We start from the raw sequence: 22,319 nt of genomic DNA on the forward strand, positions 1-22,319 counted from the left end.
GTTGAGCGCGAGGTCTGGTGTCCCAGCAGAAAAAGTTAAATGTTGGCGTACACGATCATACATTGCGTTTAAAAGTTCTGCGGGCTTCCCCGGTCCTAACCCTGCAGATAAGAAAACTAATCATTCTCTTCGGTAAGCTTTCGTATCATTAAGTGAATCCTCAGATCGCTGCGAGCGAGCATTTTTGGACCTACGAAGGATCCTTCACATCTCGCGATAAGAGCAGCTCGCGGGGAGCTGTCTAGGTTGTGCCTGGATTTAACCACGGGCTCCGGATCTAAGGTGAGTGGAGGACGCTCGGAGACGGAACAATTGGCGATGCTACACTTCAGACTTAACTGCTTTTTGGAGATAGTCTCAGGACTGAACCGGGCACTAAATTTAGGGAGGTGGGTTAGTACTGGATGGCCTAGTTCGGGGCGGACGGACTCCTGGCACTCTCTGAAACGTGGTAACACTGGCTGGTTGGGTCTCCCTCCCAAAGGCAGGCCACACGCGAACATCAGTTTGGTTTGCTGCTTCCTCCCGAGTCGGTCTACTTTGTTCACATCCCTCTTACCTGTCCGGCCTTGGTCGTTGTTAAATTCTCCTGTTAAAAAGTATCCATCAACGTAAAACCCTTAAGTTTCTTTGAAGACATGTCCAATGGTAACATAAAAAATCCGTCCGTGCAGAGGAAGCTTTGTGGGGATACTTTTCCACTAGAAATCCACTACTTCTTTAAAAAAAAAAAAAAAAAGTTAAGCTCGTGTATACAACGACTACTTCCAAAGTAACCCGGTCCCTTTGAGAATGGATACATTGTGGTAGAAGTGGAGGAAGCCAATAGTAGTAAAAGAGGTTGACCATTTTAGTGTAAATCTTTCATGTCTCCATAGGTTCCCACTTAGTGTCTTGAATGCATTTCATTTGTTTAGATAAAAGTTTTTCTTCAATTTTCATTCCTTTCATAACCCCTTCTCCTACAGGGGGAAAATAAACCCAACGGCACGTGTTCTTATTCGCCGATGGAAGCGATGTTTGTATTGTGTTGACAACGTTAAAGCCATTGGAACGGGTTTCAGTGGATAGCAAAATGAATAACCGAGCAGGTTCTTTATTATGGAACCTCAAGCAATTCAGTGCTTTAGGTCCAACAAGCAGAATTGTGAGGCTGTATCCTTTGGGATTTTGCAGACCAAAAATTGTTTATTCAAACGGGAGCCCAAGAAACCTCTTAAATCACTTTGATGATCGAATGCAGTCATCTGTTAGAAATCTCTTTCAGGATGCCTTGTTCTTTAAATCAGGAGGTGACTCTCAAACGAAGGGTGTAGGCGCTGTAACAGCCCTTAGAGTTAGCAGGCTGCTTTGTCCTAGAAGACTGTCCTTTGACTCAAAACAGTCTCCTGTCTCTGATGATGGACTGAGGAAAATAAACTTTCATCACGAGACCTCCAATGAAGATGTTCTCACCAAGGAAACAAAACCCACCCCTATCAGCTGGAGAAAACTGTCTCAGGAGTGTAATTCCCTGAGTGATGTGTTAGATAAATTCGCAGAAGCACCAACATTTCCTAGTAGTAACTATTTCTCAGCGATGTGGACAATTGCCAAAAGAATGTCCGAAGACCAGAAACACTTTGAGAAACAACTGATGTTTAAGCACCCTGCGTTTACCCAGCTTTGTGATCAAATGATGAGGGAAGCCAAGGTCATGTACTTTGACCACCTGCTGTTCAGTCTCCACGCCGTGGTGAAGCTTGGTGTTCCTCAGAACACGCTGTTGGTGCAGACTCTGCTGAGGGTGGTCCAGGTAAATTCAAAAGGAGACTTAAATGTCCTCTTACCCAGTTTGCATATCGTGAAAGAAGGAAGGGAAATAGAAATAGTCTTGGCATATGTTGAAGTGATGAGGGGAAATAGAGACTGTCAGTGGAATGGTGGTTTCCTTTATATTTGTTTCTATGCATATATGATTTAGAGTCCTTCAGTTAGCTAGGTCTTTCCTTTTGCTATGGAAATTTACGAAAGCTTGTCCCATTGTTCTCCAGAGTTGAGTAACAGTGAATAATAAGCTAAAATGAGGAGAGAGAGAAAATATACAAGGGAGGTTGTTTAGTTGAAGGAAGGAGAAAAAGGAAGGGAACTAATATTTATTGAGTTATTACACCTTTTACTTATATAATTGTATTTAACCCTTTCAACAGCTTTGCAAAGTTGATGTTATCTAAGTTTTGCAGGTGGGGAGACAGACTTGGTGATGTTAAGCACAGTTCCTGAAGTCATACAACTAGTGGATTCATTCATGCCGTAAACATTTATTGGGTGTCAGCTATGTATCAGTTACTGTACTTGCCTCTAAGGGTAGGAAGATAGAGAAGACATGATTCTTGCCCTTATAATCTAGAGGGAATGTGGAGATTTTGTAGGCAATTACAAAAATAACCAACATTCATTTGAGTCATGTATTAACCACGTTATAGGCATTGGACTGAGCACAAGGGACTATGATTGTGAACAATGTCATGGCCACAGAGACTTTTCGGTGCAATGAAACAAAAATATGGAGTCTTATGAGAGTGTATAATGGGCTTCCAGTCTAGGCCGGGGAAGACCTTCAGGATGGCAAGAGGAGAGCAGGGAGAAGGATACGGGACTAGTGTTTGAGACGGAGATGTGTTTGAAAACAGAATTGTCTCATGTAATCCTCAGTGTAGCCTTTTTAAAAAGATGCTGTTACTCTCATCTTACCAATGAGTAGGAAACAGAGGCTTAGAGAGGTTAAAAAACTTGCCCAAGGTCACATATTTGTCGATGTCACTGTTCATTAAATGTATCCTGCATGACTAAACAAGCACCGCGTCCACTGTAGAACTAGGATTCAAGTCCAGTAGGAGATGATGTCTAAGCGGAATCCCAGGAATTCACTGCAGACTGTGGGAGGTTGAGAGTGAATGGGATGGTTTTTCAAGCAGAGAAGATTGCATGTTCATCCCAGAGCAAATGTTTGGCAAGTTTGGGGAGCAGAAAGTAGCTCAGTGTGGCTGAAGCACAGAATGTTGGGGTTGTGTGTTTGAGGGGGTGGGGAGGAAATGGTGAATGTGGTGGTTGTGGTGGTTGTGGAGGAGGGGTTGGGGGGAGGTGGCACGGCATGAGGCTGGAAAAAGGTGGGGGAATCAAAGAGCCTTTCATGTCTAGCTAAGGAGTTTGGATTTACCCTATAGGCAATGAGGATCCACTGAAGTATTTTAAGCAAAGGGTTGGGATGCTCACATCTGTGTTTTAGGTCACTGTGTGAGTGGAGAGTGCATTGGAAGGAGGGCAGAATTGGTGGGGGAGCCACTTCTTGCTTTAAACGAGGGAGTCAGTGGCCTGTTTGGTGTCATTGAAACTGTACCGGGTGTGAGGAGGGAGGGATTGCTTATTAAAGTGATCACTTGCCTTTTGAGAGTGAATATCTCAGATTTCTAAACTCAGTAATAACTAAATAATCTACTTTTAAGCACTTGTTGTCTTCATGATGACCTGGAGTGCTAAGAAGAGATAAAAATAACGTTTGATAAAAGTTATTTCAGCAGCAGAGGAATATAATCAACATCAAATAGATTTTCAGTGATAATGATGAATGTAAAGAGTTTGGATGTGTAAAAGAGCATGTATTAATTGTTTGGAATATTCACTATGTCTGACATTTTATTTCCCAAAGATGCTATTTATTGAGGACTGACTCTGTATGAATTATTGGTTTTATATTTAATCCCTTAATTGAAAGCATCAGTTCATTGGTTTTGCAATAATCTACTATGGGTTCATCATCTGTAGTGTTTTTGTAATTATGTTTCAATAGGAACGTATCAATGAGTGTGATGAGAAATGTCTTTCAGTTTTGTCGACTGTTTTAGAGGCCATGGAGCCATGCAAGAATGTGGATGTTCTCCGAGCGGGACTGCGGTGAGAACTCTCTCATGCTTGCTTTCTTCGTGTGGCAGTCTTGTTTCTCTAAGTTCTCCACTCAAAACCCAGCAGAAAGTGAACTGCTTTTTTTCTGGTTTGGGGGAAACTCTGATGGTAGTTATATTCTTTAAAACCTTATTAAACTTAAAATTCTGACTCTCTGTCAGGTAAAAGTGGGAATAATGCTGCTTTTAGGGCCCACCGTAAGAAAGAAAGGTACGGGTAACATTGAAATCTAAGTTTCAGATACAGCACTGGTGTGAGCTGGGAGAGAGTTGACACGTGTTCAGTTCTTAACGGGTAGGTGGGCACTGCGTGGGGGCTCATGACACTGGCCTGGTGTGGAAAGGAGCCTGAGTTTGATCATTTATAAAACTGACGCCACTGATAGAATGTCATAGGCCAGCGGGAATAATACTTAATTCCCTTTCTCGTTGACTCTGCATCGGGTATCTTACTATAATCCGATGTGGCTTGTCCATTCATAACAATGGCAGAAGGGAAAATAGTGCTGGTGGACCTCTCACTAACTACTTGCTATCTTGAGCGGGTAGATCATGTCTGTGGGCTTCATATTTCATGCCTGGAAGTGGGAGCTGGACCAAATGACTTAAGATTTCTCTTCTGGTTTTAAGATTCTAGGTCTGTGATAGTTACTGTGTTTGATTACAGGATACTAGTTGATCAACAAATTTGGAAAATAGAACGTGTCTTCACATTACAGACTGTGATGAGAAGTATTGGAAAAGATGCACCGATTTCTCTTAAAAGGAAACTGGAGGTAAAGAGCTGAGTTTTCTCTAGTGGATGAGATTTGGAAAAAATATTTCTTGTGATCTGCCTTTACTTCCTACTGTCAGTTTTTAGGAGGACATTGTTATGCTTCTGTGTTTAACTTTGTTAAAGTGAAATAATAGAAGTAGATTTATATTTATCTGTGTATGTAAATATATATGTAATCTGTATATCTATTTGAGTCATTTTGCTTAAACTTTATCTTTTTTATTTAAATATAAAAGTTTATTTTACCCCAAATGATAAATTTAACCTTGTTTTTCTTCAGATGAAAGCTGTGAGGGAGTTAGACAGGTTTTCTGTTCTGAACAGCCAGCACATGTTTGAGGTGCTGGCCGCGATGGACTACCGTTCCCTCACCCTTCTGAATGAGTGCAGTAAGGCGGTCATAGGTAAGGGGATTCCTCTCGCGTGAGTTTTTGCCTCTGACCTACTGCTCTGGGCTAGATTTGTTTTGCTTTTTTTAGGAACTTTGCTATTATATATGAAAAATATCTGATGATATGGTTCAATCTAAATTTTATTTTTGCTTGTCATTTTCTTCTTTTCTATATATTACTGTGCTATTTTTTTAAGCAAATGAAACACGAGTATTGAATGTTGACTGTCTTGGATCTTGCATTACAAACCGTCTGGTATTTTTGTTTGTTTATTTGACTCATTCTTACAGGTAATATCCATGGGTGTCCTATTAAAGTGCTGGTCAACATAGTGCAGTCTTGCCGAGACCTCCGGTACCACAATGTGGATCTTTTCAACGACATAGCAGATTATGTGGCTGCAACTTTTGACATCTGCAAGTTGAAACAAGTAAGTATGTTAATAGGTTAGAATAAGCCTCAGAAACGAATTCAAAAAGCATAACTATTTAGCGTTCTAAGTATTTCTCTATCAGCTTTGTAGCAGTTAAGATACCAAAATATTCCAATGCCAAGTTGACTTTTGAAAAATTAGGTCCTTATCATTTTGGGGAATTACTTATTAATATACCGCTCAATCTTTTGACTATTTGTGTCTGAAATAAAAATATATTGTTCAATGTTTGCCCTTCTGTTTGTTATTTAAAAGGTTGTATTGCACTTTGCATTATTAGAATTAGTTCTGTCTTTCTCCTTTTTTTTTTTTTTTGCTAGATTTAGAATAATAAATCTGGGTGATGTGACAGACTTAGGCTTTTTGAAGCATAAAATGCCGTTACTCAATGATCGTGTCCATTTTTTCTTTATGGAATGTTTGCTTATTTCCTCTAGAGTAAGGGCCTTTAAATTCAGGTGCTGTGTTAGTGATATAAACATGAATGAAGCAGCTGGTAAACACTTCTTTTTGCAATTAAGCCATGGTAACTGTTAGGCCAGTAGGTTTAGTTTACTTTGGAGGGTAAGAAACACACTGAGTTTGCCATAGACAGTGATTTTGGAAAGAGGAGTACTAATCATGAGAAGGACCGAGAGGGAAATGAGAAGTGAACTGGAAATTTTAATTTAATCATAAAGTAGTCTTCGGGTCTATTATATGAAAAGCCTGTAGGATAGGATCTATTTTTAATGAAACGGAAACAGGGAAGCCATTGTATCCTCTGGTTTTCTGCTTATAAAAAAGAGGATGCTTACTAACTTAATACCTGACTCAAAAATGACTGAACAGATTTTGTGAGAAAAAGATAATTGTTCCTTTTTTAGGGAATATTTTCTTAATCAGGACAATTCTATTGCTGTTTAAATTTTTTGAGATCTAAATAAATTATTAGCATACCATAATTATTGAAAAGTTCTTCCTCAATTCACTTTTTTTTTTTAAGGTTCTTTTTCTCCTCATGTTATTTGAAAACCTTACCTTTCGACATGTTGGTTTGATGGACTTATTTATGAAGAAAGTAGTGGATGAACCTGGCTTTCTAAACATGAAGAGTCTTGTCTCTATTCTTCAAGTGTATTCTTCTCTGAATCACCTCAACAGGCCCCAGACCCAAGAGTATGTACTGCTCTTTTTTCACTTTTTTGTGGCCACATAAATAGAAAAGACGACAAATTGTCATGAGGTCAGTGAGTTACTACAGGTAAATACATCCACGGCCATCGCCCACGTCATGGAAGAAAACATAGTATTTTTTATTTATGAAGTTACAAAGAGTTTTATTTTATTTTTGTTCTTTCTCTTGCTTATTCCTTTGTTCTTTCTGATATATTTATGATATAATGAAATAGGAATCATCATTTCAAACTTTCCCAGCTTATTCCCTCAGCTCCTAAGTTCATAGTTCAGTTTTGAACCTAACTATTCATTTGGTTCCAAACTATTGCTTTCTATTTTCGTATTTACCCACAGCCATGCATTTCTGCTATTAAGTGCAGCAATTACTCAAACGTACCACCCAGCACATCCTTCCTTCCTCTCTCGGTCAGTTAGGGTTCGGGTCAGTCAAAGAAAAAACGAGAATGCGAATGAAATGTCATTTGTTAGACGAGTGAATAGCACAGACCCTGGGGACAGTTTGCTTAGGTCTGAACCCAGCTGTGCCATTCTTGAGCTACTTCACTTTTGGCACGTTACTCTTCTCTGTCTCAGTTTCCTCGTCTGTCTGATGGGGATAAGAAATAAGAGTTCTCTCTAATCACGTTGGGTTGTTTTGAGGATTAAATGAGTTAACCTATGTCAGGTTCTTAAAACAATTCCTGGCACACAGTAATTGTTGGATGTAAAAAAATAAAAAATAAAGAGTATAGGCCGCAGAGGCCTGGGCGGGGCCAACAGCATGGTCCTGAGAGTCTCCGTGGCCCTTTAGTGGCTTCCCTTTGCCCTCACGTGACTTGACTTCAACTGTTTTCTGTCCCCGTGGTTTTCCCTCAAGATTCAGATTTCCCAAAGAGAAAATCTGACTGAGTTTGGGTCACATGTCTGTCCCTTTGCAGCAGGTCATCTCTCTCCATGGGACTGAGACTCAGTTCACACTGCATTTCCTGTGCCCCACAATTGTCTCATCAGAGCCCCTGAGCTTGTCATTTCCAAGTATCCAGGGAAGCCTTGACCTCTCGTTGTAATCCTTTGTCAGCAAGTCTGCCTCCACTCCTCCGCCGGAAAACTCTCACAGCGGCAGACCCAGGTTCCCTTGTTCTGGAGTCTGGCACAGGATGGGCGTGGGCAGGCATCCCCAGATTCGCCCTGCCTCTGCTCCCGGCTTGGTTCTTAGGAGGCCACCTTCCATGTTCCTCCAATACTTTCTTGACTAATACTGTCAACCTGAGTGGTAAATAAACCTTTATTCTTTATTTTTAAGTTGAACTTATTGGGGTGACATTGATTCATGAAACCATACAGGTTTTAAGTGTGCAACTCAATAAAACATTATTTGCACACTGCATCGTGCACTCATTGCCCAAAGTCTTTTTCTGTCCCCATTTGTCCCCCGCTTGTCCCCCTTCACCTAGTCCCCACCCCTCTTTCCCTGTGGCGATCAAAGTGTTGTCCTTGTCTTTGTGTTATATACACACACACACACACACACACGTATATGTATATATGTGTGTGTGTGTGTATACATATATATATAGTTTGTTGGTTTCTGCTTAATTCCTTCATGCTCTTTCACCCAGTCCCCCAAGCCCCCTCCCCTCTGACAGAAACTTCAGAAACAGACCCACAGATTCCATGGGTTAGAACTAACACTAGGTGGTTAGGGAGTTTTTCAGCTGACTGTAGACATGTCACGAAATAACTTTGTCCAATAAAATTGTTGTGTTGAAAATAGAGGGGGAATAACAAAGGTAACTCTGAGCTGTCCCGGAAAGGTTGGGAAGTACAGTAAAACGCATCAGGAGCAGATCATACAGAGGGGAACATGAACATCGTACTTCGTCTCTCTTCTCTGCTTTTATTTAACCTCCTGGTTTTCGGGGGGCGGGGGAGGGGCGGTGACTTTTGCATCCCAGGGGGCATTTGTTGATATCTGGGGACACTAGTTTTCATGTTGGGGAAGGGGGTAGGGAGGAGGGTGCCATTGTTCTCTTGTGGGTAGAGGCACGGGAATGCTGTGAACATCCCACTACAGACAGGATTGCCCTGCACAAAGAATTGTCCAGGCCAAATGTCCATGGTGCTGAGGTTGAGAAACCCTCTCCTTTGGAGAAATGGGGGCAATGAGAATGTGGCTGACAGGTCAAGACTAATCAGTCAGAATTTTCCGAGTGTCCGTGAACGTGCAGTTTCTTGAATTTGGTATTCTGGAGACTGTTAGAGGAAAGGACATTTGTGTCCCCTCTCTGTCCTAGTCCAGTTAAGGAGGCAAGTGCCGCGCATCCCGAGGAAGGCAGGAAATGGCAGGTAGCACACCGATGCTTTGTGGAGGAGGGAGAAAGGAGGATGGCATCTCAGGCTGGAATGGCAAAGGTTTTAGAAGCCGGGTGATTCAGAGCATTCGGGGAGTGAGCTGACTGGCTGAAACGCATTAGAGAGGAGGTTGGTAGAAAATTTGGCGGAACACGTCGTATGTCTGTCTACATATTGTGCATGAATCACTTAGTTACGGGACCGCCTCGGGGAAGGGGGGCATGTTAAATCCCGATTACCTTCCGGGCTTCGAACCCTAAGGGAGAAAGCCTTTAACATTTCAACTCCGTTATTTCAGTCCTCTGGTTTCTCTCGTTCGGTGCTTCGCCGGTGGTGGGCGTGCTCCCGGACGCGGGGCCCTGTGGTTGCAGTGGTCTCTGGATCCCACAGGTGGCTCGTGGGCAATGATCTTGGAAGTCAGCTCCTTTTTTTTCCTTTGGTCAGTTATTTACTATTTACCAACCACCATGCAAAGTGATTTTTTTAAACCACTTTATCAATGTATTATTAATATGTAAAAAGCTGTACTTATTTAATGCGTACAACTTGGTGAGTTTTTAGAGCATTATTTTTGACTCACTCTCCTCCTGTCCTCATCTGAGTTTATTTGTTCATTTAGTCAGACAACTTGTGCCAAACACTCAGGTACAAAGATGAATGAGACGTAACCTTCTTGCTCGAGGACTGTGTGTAATTGGTAGGGCAGATACATAAATTGGAGTGGTAGAGTTTCATACCAGACATACAGACATGGAGGAGGGATGCGCCCAGAAGCTAGCATGGTAAAGTGGGGGGTCCAGGTGGATGCCAAGTAGTGCTGCCTGGAGGAGATGGTACCTGAGCAGGTCCTAGAAGATAAGCAGAAAAGAACTTCTAAGTAGAAGGACTCCGTGTTCAAGTCAGAGAGGAAAGAGACAGCAGAGCACGTGCAGGGAACAACGCGTGGTTTGGTGTTGCTGAGGCAAAAGGAGCAGAACGAGAGGGGCCTGCAGAGGCGCTCACCACGGTGGCTCCAGACTTAGCCACCTGCAGCCCTGCCCTTTCTTGCTTCAAATTCGTCGTCCTCAGTTAGTAGCTGCTGCCTCACTGGCATCTCCAGAATGATCACACTGTTCCCATCCCGTCGTAACCCTGCAGGCCTACTTAGCCTGCCTCTGCCTGCCCCCGGCTCCCTTCCTCACCCGTTGCTCCCACCCACCACCTCCCAGTTGATCTCAGACATTGTCCTTTACAGCCTCCTCGTTAATAAGGGCCACCTTCAGGGCCGCCTGGCCCTGCTGTCAGAGTCCCTTGTCTGTGCGTTAGCCTAGCTGTTTACTTACTGTAGAACAAATAACGTGCACTCTCAGCTCTCCGTTTCTTTGTTTACTTGCAAATGATTTTCCCTTTCCTCCTCTTCGCCACTTACTGCAACCCCCCTATCCCAAAGCTAGCTCTTCACTTCCTGTCCGTGCAGGGCCACAGCACTCCGCGTGCACTCAGGTTTGCCTAGCGCGAGGTCACGTAGCTCACGCCCTGGGAGGCAGGCAGGCTTGCTTTCCAGCGGCGTTTGTGCCGTTTATGAGCCGTGTCAGCCTGGGCCCTAATTTTGTTCTTTCCTCTCTTCGTGCGTAACGGCTTCGTTACACGGGCGATAGGGTTAGGTTTAGGATTTTTTGAAGATCGGAATATTGATGGATTGAGGATACGGACTGGTTATAAAGCCGCAGTGGTGGTCCAGGCCTTGTGATCACACTCGTGATAAAAGTCTGGCGTAATGGTTAGAGGCTCTGGAACCTGACCGCCTGGGTTCCAGTGCCATCGCTGCTACTTCCTGGCTGTGTTTTCTAAGAGAAGTTACTCAACTTGTCTGAGCCTGGAGTCTCATCTTTATTATGAGTGTAATAATAATATATACCCTGTAGAGTTTTAATAGGAATTGAATGAGTAAAACATTTGCCCTGTGCGAGACAGTGATAGCTAACTTTTATCGAGAGATACATATTATGAGATAGCCACCTCACCTGAAAAATGTGTGAATAGTTATTTCAAGCCTGGTTTGAGTCTCTTTTCTTTGGACTCCTTAAAGCCATTGGTGCTATGGCACCTCACCAGCTCTACCGTGACCTTGTCTCCTCTTTATACATGAAAGCTGACTTCTCTTTGTTGCCCTGAAGGTTCCTCAACGTCATGGCCAGCGCTCTGACTGGCTGTCTCCACCACATCCCTTCGGAAAACCTGTTGAATGCCGTGTGTTCATTTTGCTTGATGAACCATTTTCCCTTGGCTCCTATTCATCAGCTTCTCCAACAGGACCTCATCGACGAGCTGCTGATGTCAGGTAGGGTGTGAGTGCCCCACGGCGACTGAAATGCGCAGTCCCCTAGCTCCCGCGTGACTCTGAGTGGGGCGGAGTTGGCGCAGTGTTGGAACGCGCAGAACAGGGCCTGCTGAGGGAAGGGGCAGCGGTGGTGAAGTCAGAGGTTATGCAGCAGCAGCAGCAGTGAGAAACACATCGTCGTCGTTCCTTTCCTTTACACCTTACGCCTTGAGCCGAGGTGTTTGTACTTCCTCACCCTTGGGTGCCACCTCCGAAGCCAAATTAAGGCAACTCTCACAATTATAAACACGTCGTTTCTCATGGCCTGTAATGAAGGCACAGCCTGCTACATCAGTTACCAACTAGTCACCACAGTAGTGAATTATTTACTCTGGGAACCAAATTGTTGATTTTGAGCAAGGAAAAGTACTAACAGACTAGGAGTACAAAATACGAAGTGTCTGAGAATAGAGTACTTTAAGTTCTTTTAAAAACAATGTATGAAATTATAAAGTAGAACTGAGAAGAAGGAACGCCACGTTTAGATTTTTCAAGTTATCAAGTTGCGGGGAGGGCGTGCAGCGTGGAGCCCAGGAGACCTGGATTCTGGTGTCGACTTTGCCTTTAGCTGATCATGAGCTGTCTTAACCTTCCTGGGCATTTCTTCATCTGCTCAGTGAACGGTTTAGACTGAATCACCTTGAAAGATATGTTCAACCTTAAAACATGATGAAATACAGGGTATCGATCTAGACACTCCAGGGGCTGGGGGCACGTGGAGCGGTCCCTCCCAATGCACAGGTCATCAGAAACGCAGGTGCGCTGGTACCGGTTCTGAATTGTGGCATCACTCTTTTTTCTTAAGTACACGTTTTCTCTCTTTTCTTTTAGACAACAAGGAGAGGAACATTCACAAGCTTCACATTTTGGCCGCTTGTCTGAAACTCGATGATGTTCCTTACCAGAAGGCCATAGACTTAGCGCTGCCATCGTCGCCGTCCACAGTGTTGTATCCAAATGCAAAGGTTGCTGAGGTGCTGAGCAGCCTCCTGGGAAAGGGGTACTTCTCAGAAAATGTACAGTTGCCACATAACTATCATATCGGTATGGGACTTGATACGATTTCTATCTGTTTTACTTTGTTTGTTTTCCTCTCTTTCTGACAAAAGACAAGGAGTTGTCTGGCATTTCGGTGTGGTGCGGGTGGGCTCTGGAGCTGGACCGCCGGGGCTTGGGTTCTCACACTGCCCATGCTGTGGCTTCAGCCACTTCCCAGCCTCCCTTTCCTGCTGTGTAAAGTGGCACTAACATTAGGACCCGCCTCCCAGGGTTCCTGTGACCAGGAAATGAGATTTACGTGTAGAATCCAGGCCAGGGTCTGGCACTTGGTAAGCTCACTCTACTTTAGCTGCTGCCATTATCGTTATTGGTAGTAGGAGGGTTTTTTGCAACAGAAAATCACTTTGAGCAATGTTTGAGAAATTAATATCAATTGTTTTCTTTCAGATTTTGAAATCAGAATGGATTCTAACAGGAGTCAAGTGCTTCCACTTTCTGATGGGAATGGGGTAACTTCTGCTACAGACGTTCAAAGGTTGTGTCCATCTATTCATTTGCTGAGCTTTCTTATTTTAAATCTTAATTCTCAAAGACTTCCTATTAAATAGCCGTAACAGTATTAAGACTTTGTATTTCTCTGGAGCTTGTAACACACCAAGAGACCTCTCAACCACTGATCCGCTCCTTAGGTGTTAAGCGTGGGCACGGTGGCTGAAGACAGTGGTCTGGCATTGGGCCATTTAATGAAATAGGCAAGTTTTATAAATTCAGTTTCAAAGCTAAAGAGTTCAAAAAAAGTGTTCACGCAATTGAAACTATCATTGCAGTATAAACTTTTGACAAGATAATGCAATAATGATTATAAAGAATTCAGGCATCTACAAAAATCAGGTACCCAGTAAATATTTTTCTCTGCCACGAAGACTTTTGTAAAGATGGAGAAACCTGTCTCTAGGGGCTTTTTCATTAGGCTATGTTGTATGTGGGTCAAGCCTTGTCAAAGTCAGTCCTCAGTTGTTTTCCTGACCCCCACACTGCAAATAGGGGGAAATGCAATGCTGCGCCCTGAGAGAATTCTTTGAAGCAGGTGCGTCTGCTCGTGCTGCGCATGGCCCGTGTTCAGCAGCCTTTGTGGACAGGTTGCACTGGACCCTGTGGGACACACTTGGGTCAGTAAACATGGGTCAGACGTGGGTCCGGACCCCAGCGCACTTATGTCCTGTAAGGCTTCGTCGGGCATGCTCCTAAGTACGGTAGAGAGAGGCACAGAGAAAATCCCGAAGGATTCAAACTCTCCTCTGCCCATCCCTCTCCATTCACATCCAGCTCTGTAACTCACCTCTTTCTGCACCCATCCAGCTTGTTCCTTCTCACCCACCGCTCTCTTCCCTGTGCCTGTTGCCCGTCTCCCCTCAAATGAAGGCTTTCTCTCTGATGTCACTGAAAGATCATTTTTCTCTTTCAAGTTCTCCACTGTTTTGGCATAATAACATAACATAGTAGCTTTCAGCCTAAGGTACTGAGAAGTGAGGAATCTGAGCATCCTTTTAAAAATACACTTTTTTTTCTCTTATCTGTTATCTCAGATAACAGCCAGAGTATAACAGAAGGCAGTGGGGATACAAATGTCTTGTCTTTTCCCCAAAGGCCAAGAACAATGAAAACATCACATTACATATTGTATCTCTTTCAGCAGATTGTATCTCTTCCAGTCTTGTCTTTTAGTGTTTTCTAAAACACATGCAGATTGTATCTCTTCCAGTCTTGTCTTTTAATGTTTTCTTTTGTGTATTTGGTCTCCGTATCCGTTTTTTCAGGGCTGCCTCTCTGGGAGACGGTCTGTACAGGAAGGGCATTTACCATTTGGTATTATCTACATCGGTACTTCTACTAGTGGCGTAAACAATTGTATTTACTCAGAGATTAGCACAGCCTTAAAATGGATGCTTTCATACTTGAAATCTTTCCTTATCAGGACCGTAGGCTCCCTTAAATATAATTGAGGGATAGGTGTGTGAAGCGTATTTTTACAAGTGTTTTTACAGCTTTTGATTACTAAAGCAGCCTTCATATACTGGAGTATCTGCAGAAGCCACGTGACAAGGAAGGGGAGGACTAAGACAGTGGGGAATGGTGAGGACGGCGGTCACTGGAGAGCTAAAGTTTGAAATCTCCGAAGAACAGCAATACAGCGAGGTTGTAAACGGTCATCTCATTAGTAACTGTTCGCATGTTGTGTATTTTCATTTTCAGATTGGCTGTCCTCTGTCTTCCTAGATCTACTTACTGTTTGGATTTAACCCACCCCAGAGGATTCCTCGCCATGAAAATGCGTCATTTGAAAGCGATGGGCTTTCATGTGATCTTGGTAAGAAAAAAAGGCAGATGACATACTCTTCAGGTTCTGATGTGCATGCTGCCGGGATGTGGTTGGTAGTTGAAGTTGGTTACCAGGATCGTAGAGGAATTGTCAGTAGTATCGAAATACGCGTTTTAGTTATTGTTTCCTGGGACGTGATTGGGCTTCTACTTAAACGATTACTGTCATTTACTAAGGGGTTTACAAATGCCACACTTGGTCACTTCAGTCCCTTTTGTTAAGGTTTTGTTTCGTGGGCCAGGGTGAGGTTGCTCTGGGTGATTATCATCGGAACAAGTTGGGTGGCTGTGAGAGGTTGGGTCCGCCTCTCCCCTTGTGTGCTTCATTTTGATTCTGAGCATTACAGCTTTTCTCTCTCTTTCTTTTTCTCTTGATTTAATCTTTATTGTATTTTTCACCATTACCATTTAGTCTCCTTATATCCCCTCTGCCCCCAGCAATCCCCACACCTTTGTCCGTGTCCATGAATCCTCCCTTTTTGCTTCTCTTAGACAATAAAAAAGGTGTTGACCTTTCTTCATTAACAGCTTCTCCAGATGTGTGGAGCAAGAACTTTACGAGTAGATTTATATTTGTGTTAATGCTGGGGTCTGTCCAAAGGCACTTGGTCCTGTACATAATGTGAGGTGTAAACATTCTAATCATATTGTACCTAAGTGTGCAGAAAGGGGTCATGCATGCGTTCTGAGGTGAAGGCGACCCCTTTCTCTTATTGGGCGACTATTTAAGACCTTTTTTTCATTTTGACTGTTAATATGTATTCTAGGGATAATTATCCCAAGAAAGGAATTTTTGTACCCTTTAGAGGACCTTTCAAGTTTTTATAATTTTCAGTATTAGAGCCTTCTTCTACCCTACTACAGTCTAACTAAGCCTTTCAGATGTGAGTAATTACAACATTCGCTTTTAAAAAGCAGTCAGCCTGATGTTACTTTAATATGTTTGGATCTAGACACTAGCTTTTATTTTATGTGTCATCATTTTCTTGCAAACTGATTATTTCCCTCTTTCTTTGCTAAGGTCAACAATTGGGAGATGGAAAAACTAGAGATGAAGGACGCAGTAACAGTTTTGAAGTCTGAAATCTATTCAACTGAAGCCCCTTCTACTGCTGACGTTAATTTTCAAAGCACATGTTAAAGTAACAAACAACCTTTTCATATTAGGAGACAGACATAAGTTTGTAAAAATAATTTTAATAAAGGCTATAATTCAACTGCAGATGGGGTTTACTTGACTGCTCGCCATAACAAAAAGTGTTAGTTCACTATTAAAATTCATTTTAAGAATGGAAGAACTGTCATCACTGGCATTTTAGAAAATGCTGAGAAAATTCCAGAAGCTTCATTTTCCCAACCACACTATTCTCTCTGTTGCCCAGATATTTGACGGATTTATGAGGCATAGGTTTTACTGTTTCTCATTAGCTCTGATGCGTTGAAAACTGCTTTCTCGGTTGTGGTGGGTTGCAGGTGAACTGGTGTTTGGATCTGCGTGTTTGTGCTCTTTCTCTCGGCTGTTGGAGGACATTTGCCACATTTCCAGCAGTGGCCACATAGCGATTGGACCAAGTTCTCAGATTGTAGACTGTAAGAATCAGTGAGGTAGCAGGTTAGAAATGGGTGAGGATCGGGCATCTGCATTTGTCAGGTTCCAGGTGGAGGCGGTTTGTGGGCCACACTAAGAGAAACAGGTGAGGGAACAGAGAGATGGCAAGGAGTCCAAGTTTATTGAAACTGATAGGCTGTGGGCTGCTAGCCCCAGAACTCCTGCCACTATTGAGGTCATTTCTTTCTCTTTTTCCTCTTTCCCCTTCCTGCTACTTTCTGAAGTCTTTTAAATCATGGGTCCCCAACCTTTTTGGCACCAGGGACCAGTTTCCATGGTGTGGGGTCGGGGGGTTGTGGTTCAGGAGGTGAAACTCAGGTGAGGGTGAGGGGATCTGGAGGCGGTTCCTAAGAGACCACAGACCCGTACAGGTCACAGCCCAGGGGTTAGGGACCCCTGTTTTAAATTATATAGCCCTGGCTGGTGTGGCTCAGTGGATTGAGTGCCAGCCTGTAAACCAAAGGGTCGCCGGTTCGATTCCCAGTCAGGGCACATGCCTGGGTTGTGGGCCAGGTCCCCAGTAGGGGGGATGTGAGAGGCAACCACACATTGATGTTTCTCCCTCCTTTCCTCTCTAAAAATAAGTAAAAATCCTTTAAAAAAATCTATATAGCTGAACTGTGTTGTGTGTCAGACTTAAAGACTCTTTTTCAACTATGTTTGTTCACTCACTTGTGGAAACATTTGTCTGAGTTTACTGTACAACTGTCTAACTTGTTACACAGTTTGACTCACCGGGGATACAGCGAGTTTCATCTGTGAAACGTGGGCACCATGAAGTCAGTATTATTTTATCCCCATGCAAAGGACTGAATATTTGCACTCCCCCAGAATTCGTAGGTGGAAACCTAACCCCCGGAGTGATGGTATTTGGAGGGAGGGCTTTGGGAGAAGGTTAGGTCATGCGGCGGAGCCCTCATGCATTGGATGAAGAGAACTCGGGGGCTCCCTCTTGCTTCTGCCATGTGAGGACAGAGTGAGAAGGTGACCACCTGTGGATTAGGAAGGGGGCCCTCACGAGACACCGAATCTGCTAGGACCTTGACCTTGGACTTTCTAACTTCAATAGCTGTAGAAATAAATTTCTGTTGTTTATAAACCGCCCAGTCTTACGGTATCCTGTTAATGTCAGCCTGGATGGACTAAAATACCCCAAACACGCAGACGTGCAGTTTCTGGGTATCTTGCTCTGTTCCAGGCACTGCTGAGTAGTCGCATGTACTTTCTTCATGATCTTAATGATAATGAATTCTCATTTAGATGCAGCTGCTCCTACGATTCTCTTAGGTCCCTCGTTCCCTTATCTCCAATATGTGGATAAATTATGTGCCAATGCTACACAGATACTTGGGCAGGGCTAGCGTTAGAACCTGAGCTGGCATGGGCTTATGAGAGAGAGAAGTTAGTAGAGGAACCCCAGTAAAAACAGTCCAGCAATGTGGCTGCTCCGGTCAGAGGTCTTAGCGGCGTGTCCAGCCTGCATTTAGCAAAGGTTAGTGCTGAAAGGAAATAGAGCAATCATTCAGTGCCCCTCCCTCATTTTGTGGATGAGGAAGTTAAAAGAATTTTATTTTCTTGGAGCCTCAGCCACATTGCATATGGCACTTCATTTCTCCCTCTGCTGCTCTTCAGCTTGTGTCTCAGGAAATCTGGGTTCTGGTTCCAGGCTGGACATCATCTAGTTTGGCCAAGCGATTTAACCCTCACAGACCAGAACAAGAGTTGAAAATATTCTGTGAATAAAGAAACTAAAATTCATTTTTTAAATTTTAAGTGTGTATCTGTTTCTTCTAATGGCTAATTATGACTCATATTTTAAGGACTGGACCAATTTATGAATCCTTGTAACTACCTTTGTGGAAGTAGTTTTCCTGAATTTGTACCAACTGGCATGGCAGACAAGGCATCCCTCTTGTACTGGTGTTACTAGTATTAGCATTCTTCACTGCTCTGTGGTCTAAGAACATCCCATGAGACTCAAGGTTCAGAGTCAGGAAAACAGTTTAAAAAACAATACATGTCTTATTGGGATTACTAATATAAATAAGGATTTACTCCTTACTTCAGGAGAATAGGTAAATATTCTCCTTTTCTGGTATTTATTCAATTGACCAAAAGAAATCCCAAACCACACAAACCCAGTTTGATTCTATGGGTTCATTTCTCACACAAGGAGACAATAAGTAAGCAAAAAGCATGAGTTTATAAATCCAAATTCTGACTGCTCTTGCTGAAATTACAAAATATTTTATATCTTAGTACTATCTCCATTTTCAAAAGGGTGAAACCTTTTAGTTTTACTACGTTAACCAACCAAAAGAGTGAATATGAAAGATATTAATTGACTATGTATATGTCTTGCTTCTGATGTAGTTTTACACTGAGTCACCCACCTTGTGAAGGAAATTAGGTGACTGTAGAAGAATTACACTTTTTTGGTGTAATTCTTTTTACTTTAATAAATTTTATTTTGTTCACACACATTTAGAGCAATCTTGAATTTTTAAAATTCTTGAACGTGTTGAAAATGTCTATATTATAATTACATCAAGTATACACAAAGGTAAATGTGAAGGGAAAAATAAGTGATATATTTATGACATGTCTAAATAAAGAGCTCCTATAATTGATAAGAAACACACTGCAAAAGATAAATGAGCGAAGAGCTGAGCGCCATGAAAAAAACTTCAGTTTACTAGTAATCAAAGACGTGCACATTCAAACTTGAGATGATTTTGCCTTTCAAATTAGCAGGTTGGGTTTTTTTTTCCTTTAAGAATTGCAGCGCAGACAGAGTGATGATAAGGCAGGCACTCACATTTGCCACTGGCGGAATGTAAATTAGCACAACCCTGCTGGAGTGCACTCTGTGGCTTTTGTCCTCTTCTCAAAAAATAGCTTTATTGGAGTATTATCGTTAACTGCATGTATTTAAAGTATACAATTTGATAAGCTTCTTACCAATTTTATATATATATATAGATAGATAGATGGTATGGCACAAATAACGCCCCTTTTATTTCAAAATCATAAGCGTGTAATTCTGTAACATAACAATATCACACTCAAGCCCACCACATGACATTTTAGGTGAAATGTTCAAATTAAAACTATAAATTGTTATACCCATAGTATTACCTGCCAACCACACTCAAGCAGGTGTTCCTTCTGCCAGACACTGTGTGTATGTATGTGTGTGTGTGTGTGTATATATATATATATATATATGGAGAGAGAGAGAGAAAGAGAGAGAGAGAGAGAGAGAGAGAGATCACCACAATTAAGATGATGAACCAATACACCATTCCTAAAAGTTTCCTCCCTCTTTGCCTTTCCTTCTGCTTCCTGGAAACCGCCGATCCACCTTCTGTCACTATGGAATGTCCTTTGTCTGTATGCATCCAGTGTCTTGAAAATATTGGTATCTATTGACATGGACCAGTAATTAGATTTGTAATCATCTTTGTGCCTGTGTGCATGCAGAGTATAACTTGATAAATATTTGTATTATTCCTACATTCTGTGTAAGGGTTCTTATTACTCCATTGATGGCATTTCACCACGTAAGGGCCAAACACTGAAAACTATTTAAATGTTCATGACTAATGGGATGTATCTGTCTTCTCAGCCCACACTGCAGAGGGTGGGCCACAGACCAGCAGTATCTGTCTCGTCCTGGACAGATACCAGCCATGCGGAATCTTGGGACCCATCTCAGACCTACTGATCCGGAACCTGTGTTTTAATAATGTCCCAGGTGATGTGTATGCTCATTAAAATTTGAGAAGCAGTGTTCCAAGAGATAATTTTAATATTTGTAAAATATAATCTGGACGTGCCATAATTTACTTAATGACACAGGAAAACTTCCCAGTTCTATCACGTGGAAAAGCAAACACTAACTACTAGGATTCAAATTTTGTTTGTAAAAAGTACAGTTTCAAGAGTGCATAGAGGTGCATAACAAGGAAGGGCTAAAAATGTAGAGTGGCATTTCTGAAAAAACGATGGAATTGTAGTGATTTTAACTTTCTTTACATTTTATTTTTCATATTTTCAAGAATGATTACTATATATTACACTTAAAATTGGAAAACCAATCATTTCTAATGTTTAATACCCTGAACAGCGTTTTAGCCATTCGGGATAACTGCTAAGAGGTTAATAAGCACGCAAAACTGGGGGGGTTGGAAAGAAGTTAAGCCAGAGAGCCTCTCAGGTTGCTGAAAAGACAGATGTCATGATTGTGTGTCAGAAGACAGCCTGATGTGTGACAAGGCCCAAAGCAGAAGATAAGAGGAGGTCAGAGAGAAAGGGGCTGTGGGGTTGGGTCTTCAGAGCTGTGCAGAGAAGGGTGGACACGATTTGACAACATGCAAAGGGAGAGCATGTATGATTTGAAAATTACTTTGGGTTTTTTTATGAGCTGGAACAACAGTGGTGGTGGATGGTGCATGTAATTAAACTCTGATAACTTAATTTTTTTTAAGATTTTGTTTCTTTATTTTTAGAGAGAGGGGAAGGGAGGGAGAAAGAGAGGGAGAGAAGCATCAGTGTGTGATTACCTCTTGCACACCCCCAACTGGAGACCTGGCCGGCAACCCAGGCATGTGCCCTGACTGGGAATCGAACCAGCAACCCTTTGGTTTGTTTTCAGGCTGACACTCAATCCACTGAGTCACACCAGCCAGGGCTGACAACCTAATTTTAAAAGGAAAGTAGCCAAGAGCCTTATCTTCTGCTTAAAATTTTAATGGACAAGTAAACATGTAAATAATTTGCTTAGATTTACTATGATATCTTGTGTATGTGATTCTGTGTTATATCTTGCAAGTTGGTCCATTTTACTGCATTCCAAGCCCCACTTTTTATATGTCGTGGTGCACATAGAAAATGATAGTGTTTTCATAGCACTAAGCTGGAGAGTATTTTAAATATTAATTTGGAGCTTAGTGGAACAAAACACTATATTTTCTTTATATGATACGATAGCTAAAATTAGCTGAATACAAAGTATTAGAGAATATTTTAAATATTAATTTTGTAGAACAAAATATTGTATTTTCTTTATGTGATATAATAATAGCTAAAATTAGCTAAATACAAAGTGTTAAAGAATATTTTAAATATTAATTTTGTATAAAATTCCCTTTAATACAAAAATTCCTTTTTGTATTAAAAATTCCTTAATGAGAAGCTTGATCTTGCTTTCTAGACATAAGTATTAAATATCAAGTGATTTGCTTGGAATGGCTAATGTGCAATTCTTGACCAAGACAGTTAATTATGAGTTCTCCAAATTATTTCTCTTAGTTTTTTTAAAAGATTTTATTTATTTATTTTCAGAGAGAGGAGTATGGAGGGAGAAAGAGAGAAACATCGCCGTGTGAGACAGATGCATCTATTGGTTGCCTCTTGCATGCAACTCAGCAGGGGACTGGCCCCAACCCCGGCAGGTGCCCTGAATGGGAATCACACCGGCGACCTTTCACTTTGCAGGGATGATGCTTGACCAACTGAGCCACACCAGTCAGGGCTCAAATTCTTGGTAGTCACCATTGACAAGTAGCTGATACATTAGTAGCTGATAAAACAATTTTATGCTACTTTTAAAACCATTCAAAAATTGAACATCGCATTTAGAGCCCAGCAGCTCTTCTTGTTTTGTCATTGACAAATGTGATGTTGATACTGTTTGTGATAATGCAAATGGTTTCTCAAAGGCAATTGAAATTTTTCATATCAAGGAAATATTTTCAAATAATGACGCAGTTCTAATTTCTAGAGAGAGCGTGTGTGTGTGTTGTGTCGTAGGAGCTTGGCTGTCTCTAAGCAAACAGACACAGGCAAACATAAGACAGAAATCTGGGCCGCTACCTGGAGCTCCACTTATGAGGAGCTAGCCTTCCCCAAGCCCCA

General features: G+C 42.0%; 1 protein-coding gene across 2 annotated transcripts; it reads left to right on the forward strand.

Moving 5' to 3' along the window:
* The first annotated feature begins 30 nt into the window (after window positions 1-30).
* On the forward strand, window positions 31-16,013 carry FASTKD2 (FAST kinase domains 2). Of its 2 annotated transcripts, none has more exons than XM_024564129.4 (12): window positions 31-282; window positions 969-1,795; window positions 3,830-3,933; window positions 4,609-4,717; window positions 5,000-5,123; window positions 5,402-5,541; window positions 6,530-6,702; window positions 11,211-11,374; window positions 12,245-12,457; window positions 12,860-12,947; window positions 14,666-14,780; window positions 15,813-16,013. In XM_024564129.4, the coding sequence occupies exons 2-12, from the start codon at window positions 1,076-1,078 to the stop codon at window positions 15,930-15,932; spliced, it is 2,070 nt and encodes a 689-aa protein (XP_024419897.2). In that variant the 5' UTR covers window positions 31-282; window positions 969-1,075; the 3' UTR covers window positions 15,933-16,013. The 2 variants fall into 2 exon arrangements, with proteins under 2 accessions (XP_024419897.2, XP_024419898.2); XM_024564130.3 differs by lacking the exon at window positions 31-282 and adding an exon at window positions 289-389.
* Window positions 16,014-22,319: the final 6,306 nt, after the last annotated feature.

This window comes from Desmodus rotundus, chromosome 2 (assembly GCF_022682495.2).
Source record: "Desmodus rotundus isolate HL8 chromosome 2, HLdesRot8A.1, whole genome shotgun sequence".
Lineage (NCBI taxonomy): Eukaryota > Metazoa > Chordata > Mammalia > Chiroptera > Phyllostomidae > Desmodus > Desmodus rotundus.

Coding starts and splice junctions, on each gene's coding strand:
- FASTKD2 (XM_024564129.4), top strand. CDS start 1,076: ATGAATAACCGAGCAGGTTCTTTATTATGGAACCTCAAGCAATTCAGT. Junction 1,796..3,829: donor CTCTGCTGAGGGTGGTCCAG/GTAAATTCAAAA, acceptor ATGTTTCAATAG/GAACGTATCAATGAGTGTGA. Junction 11,375..12,244: donor CGACGAGCTGCTGATGTCAG/GTAGGGTGTGAG, acceptor CTTTTCTTTTAG/ACAACAAGGAGAGGAACATT.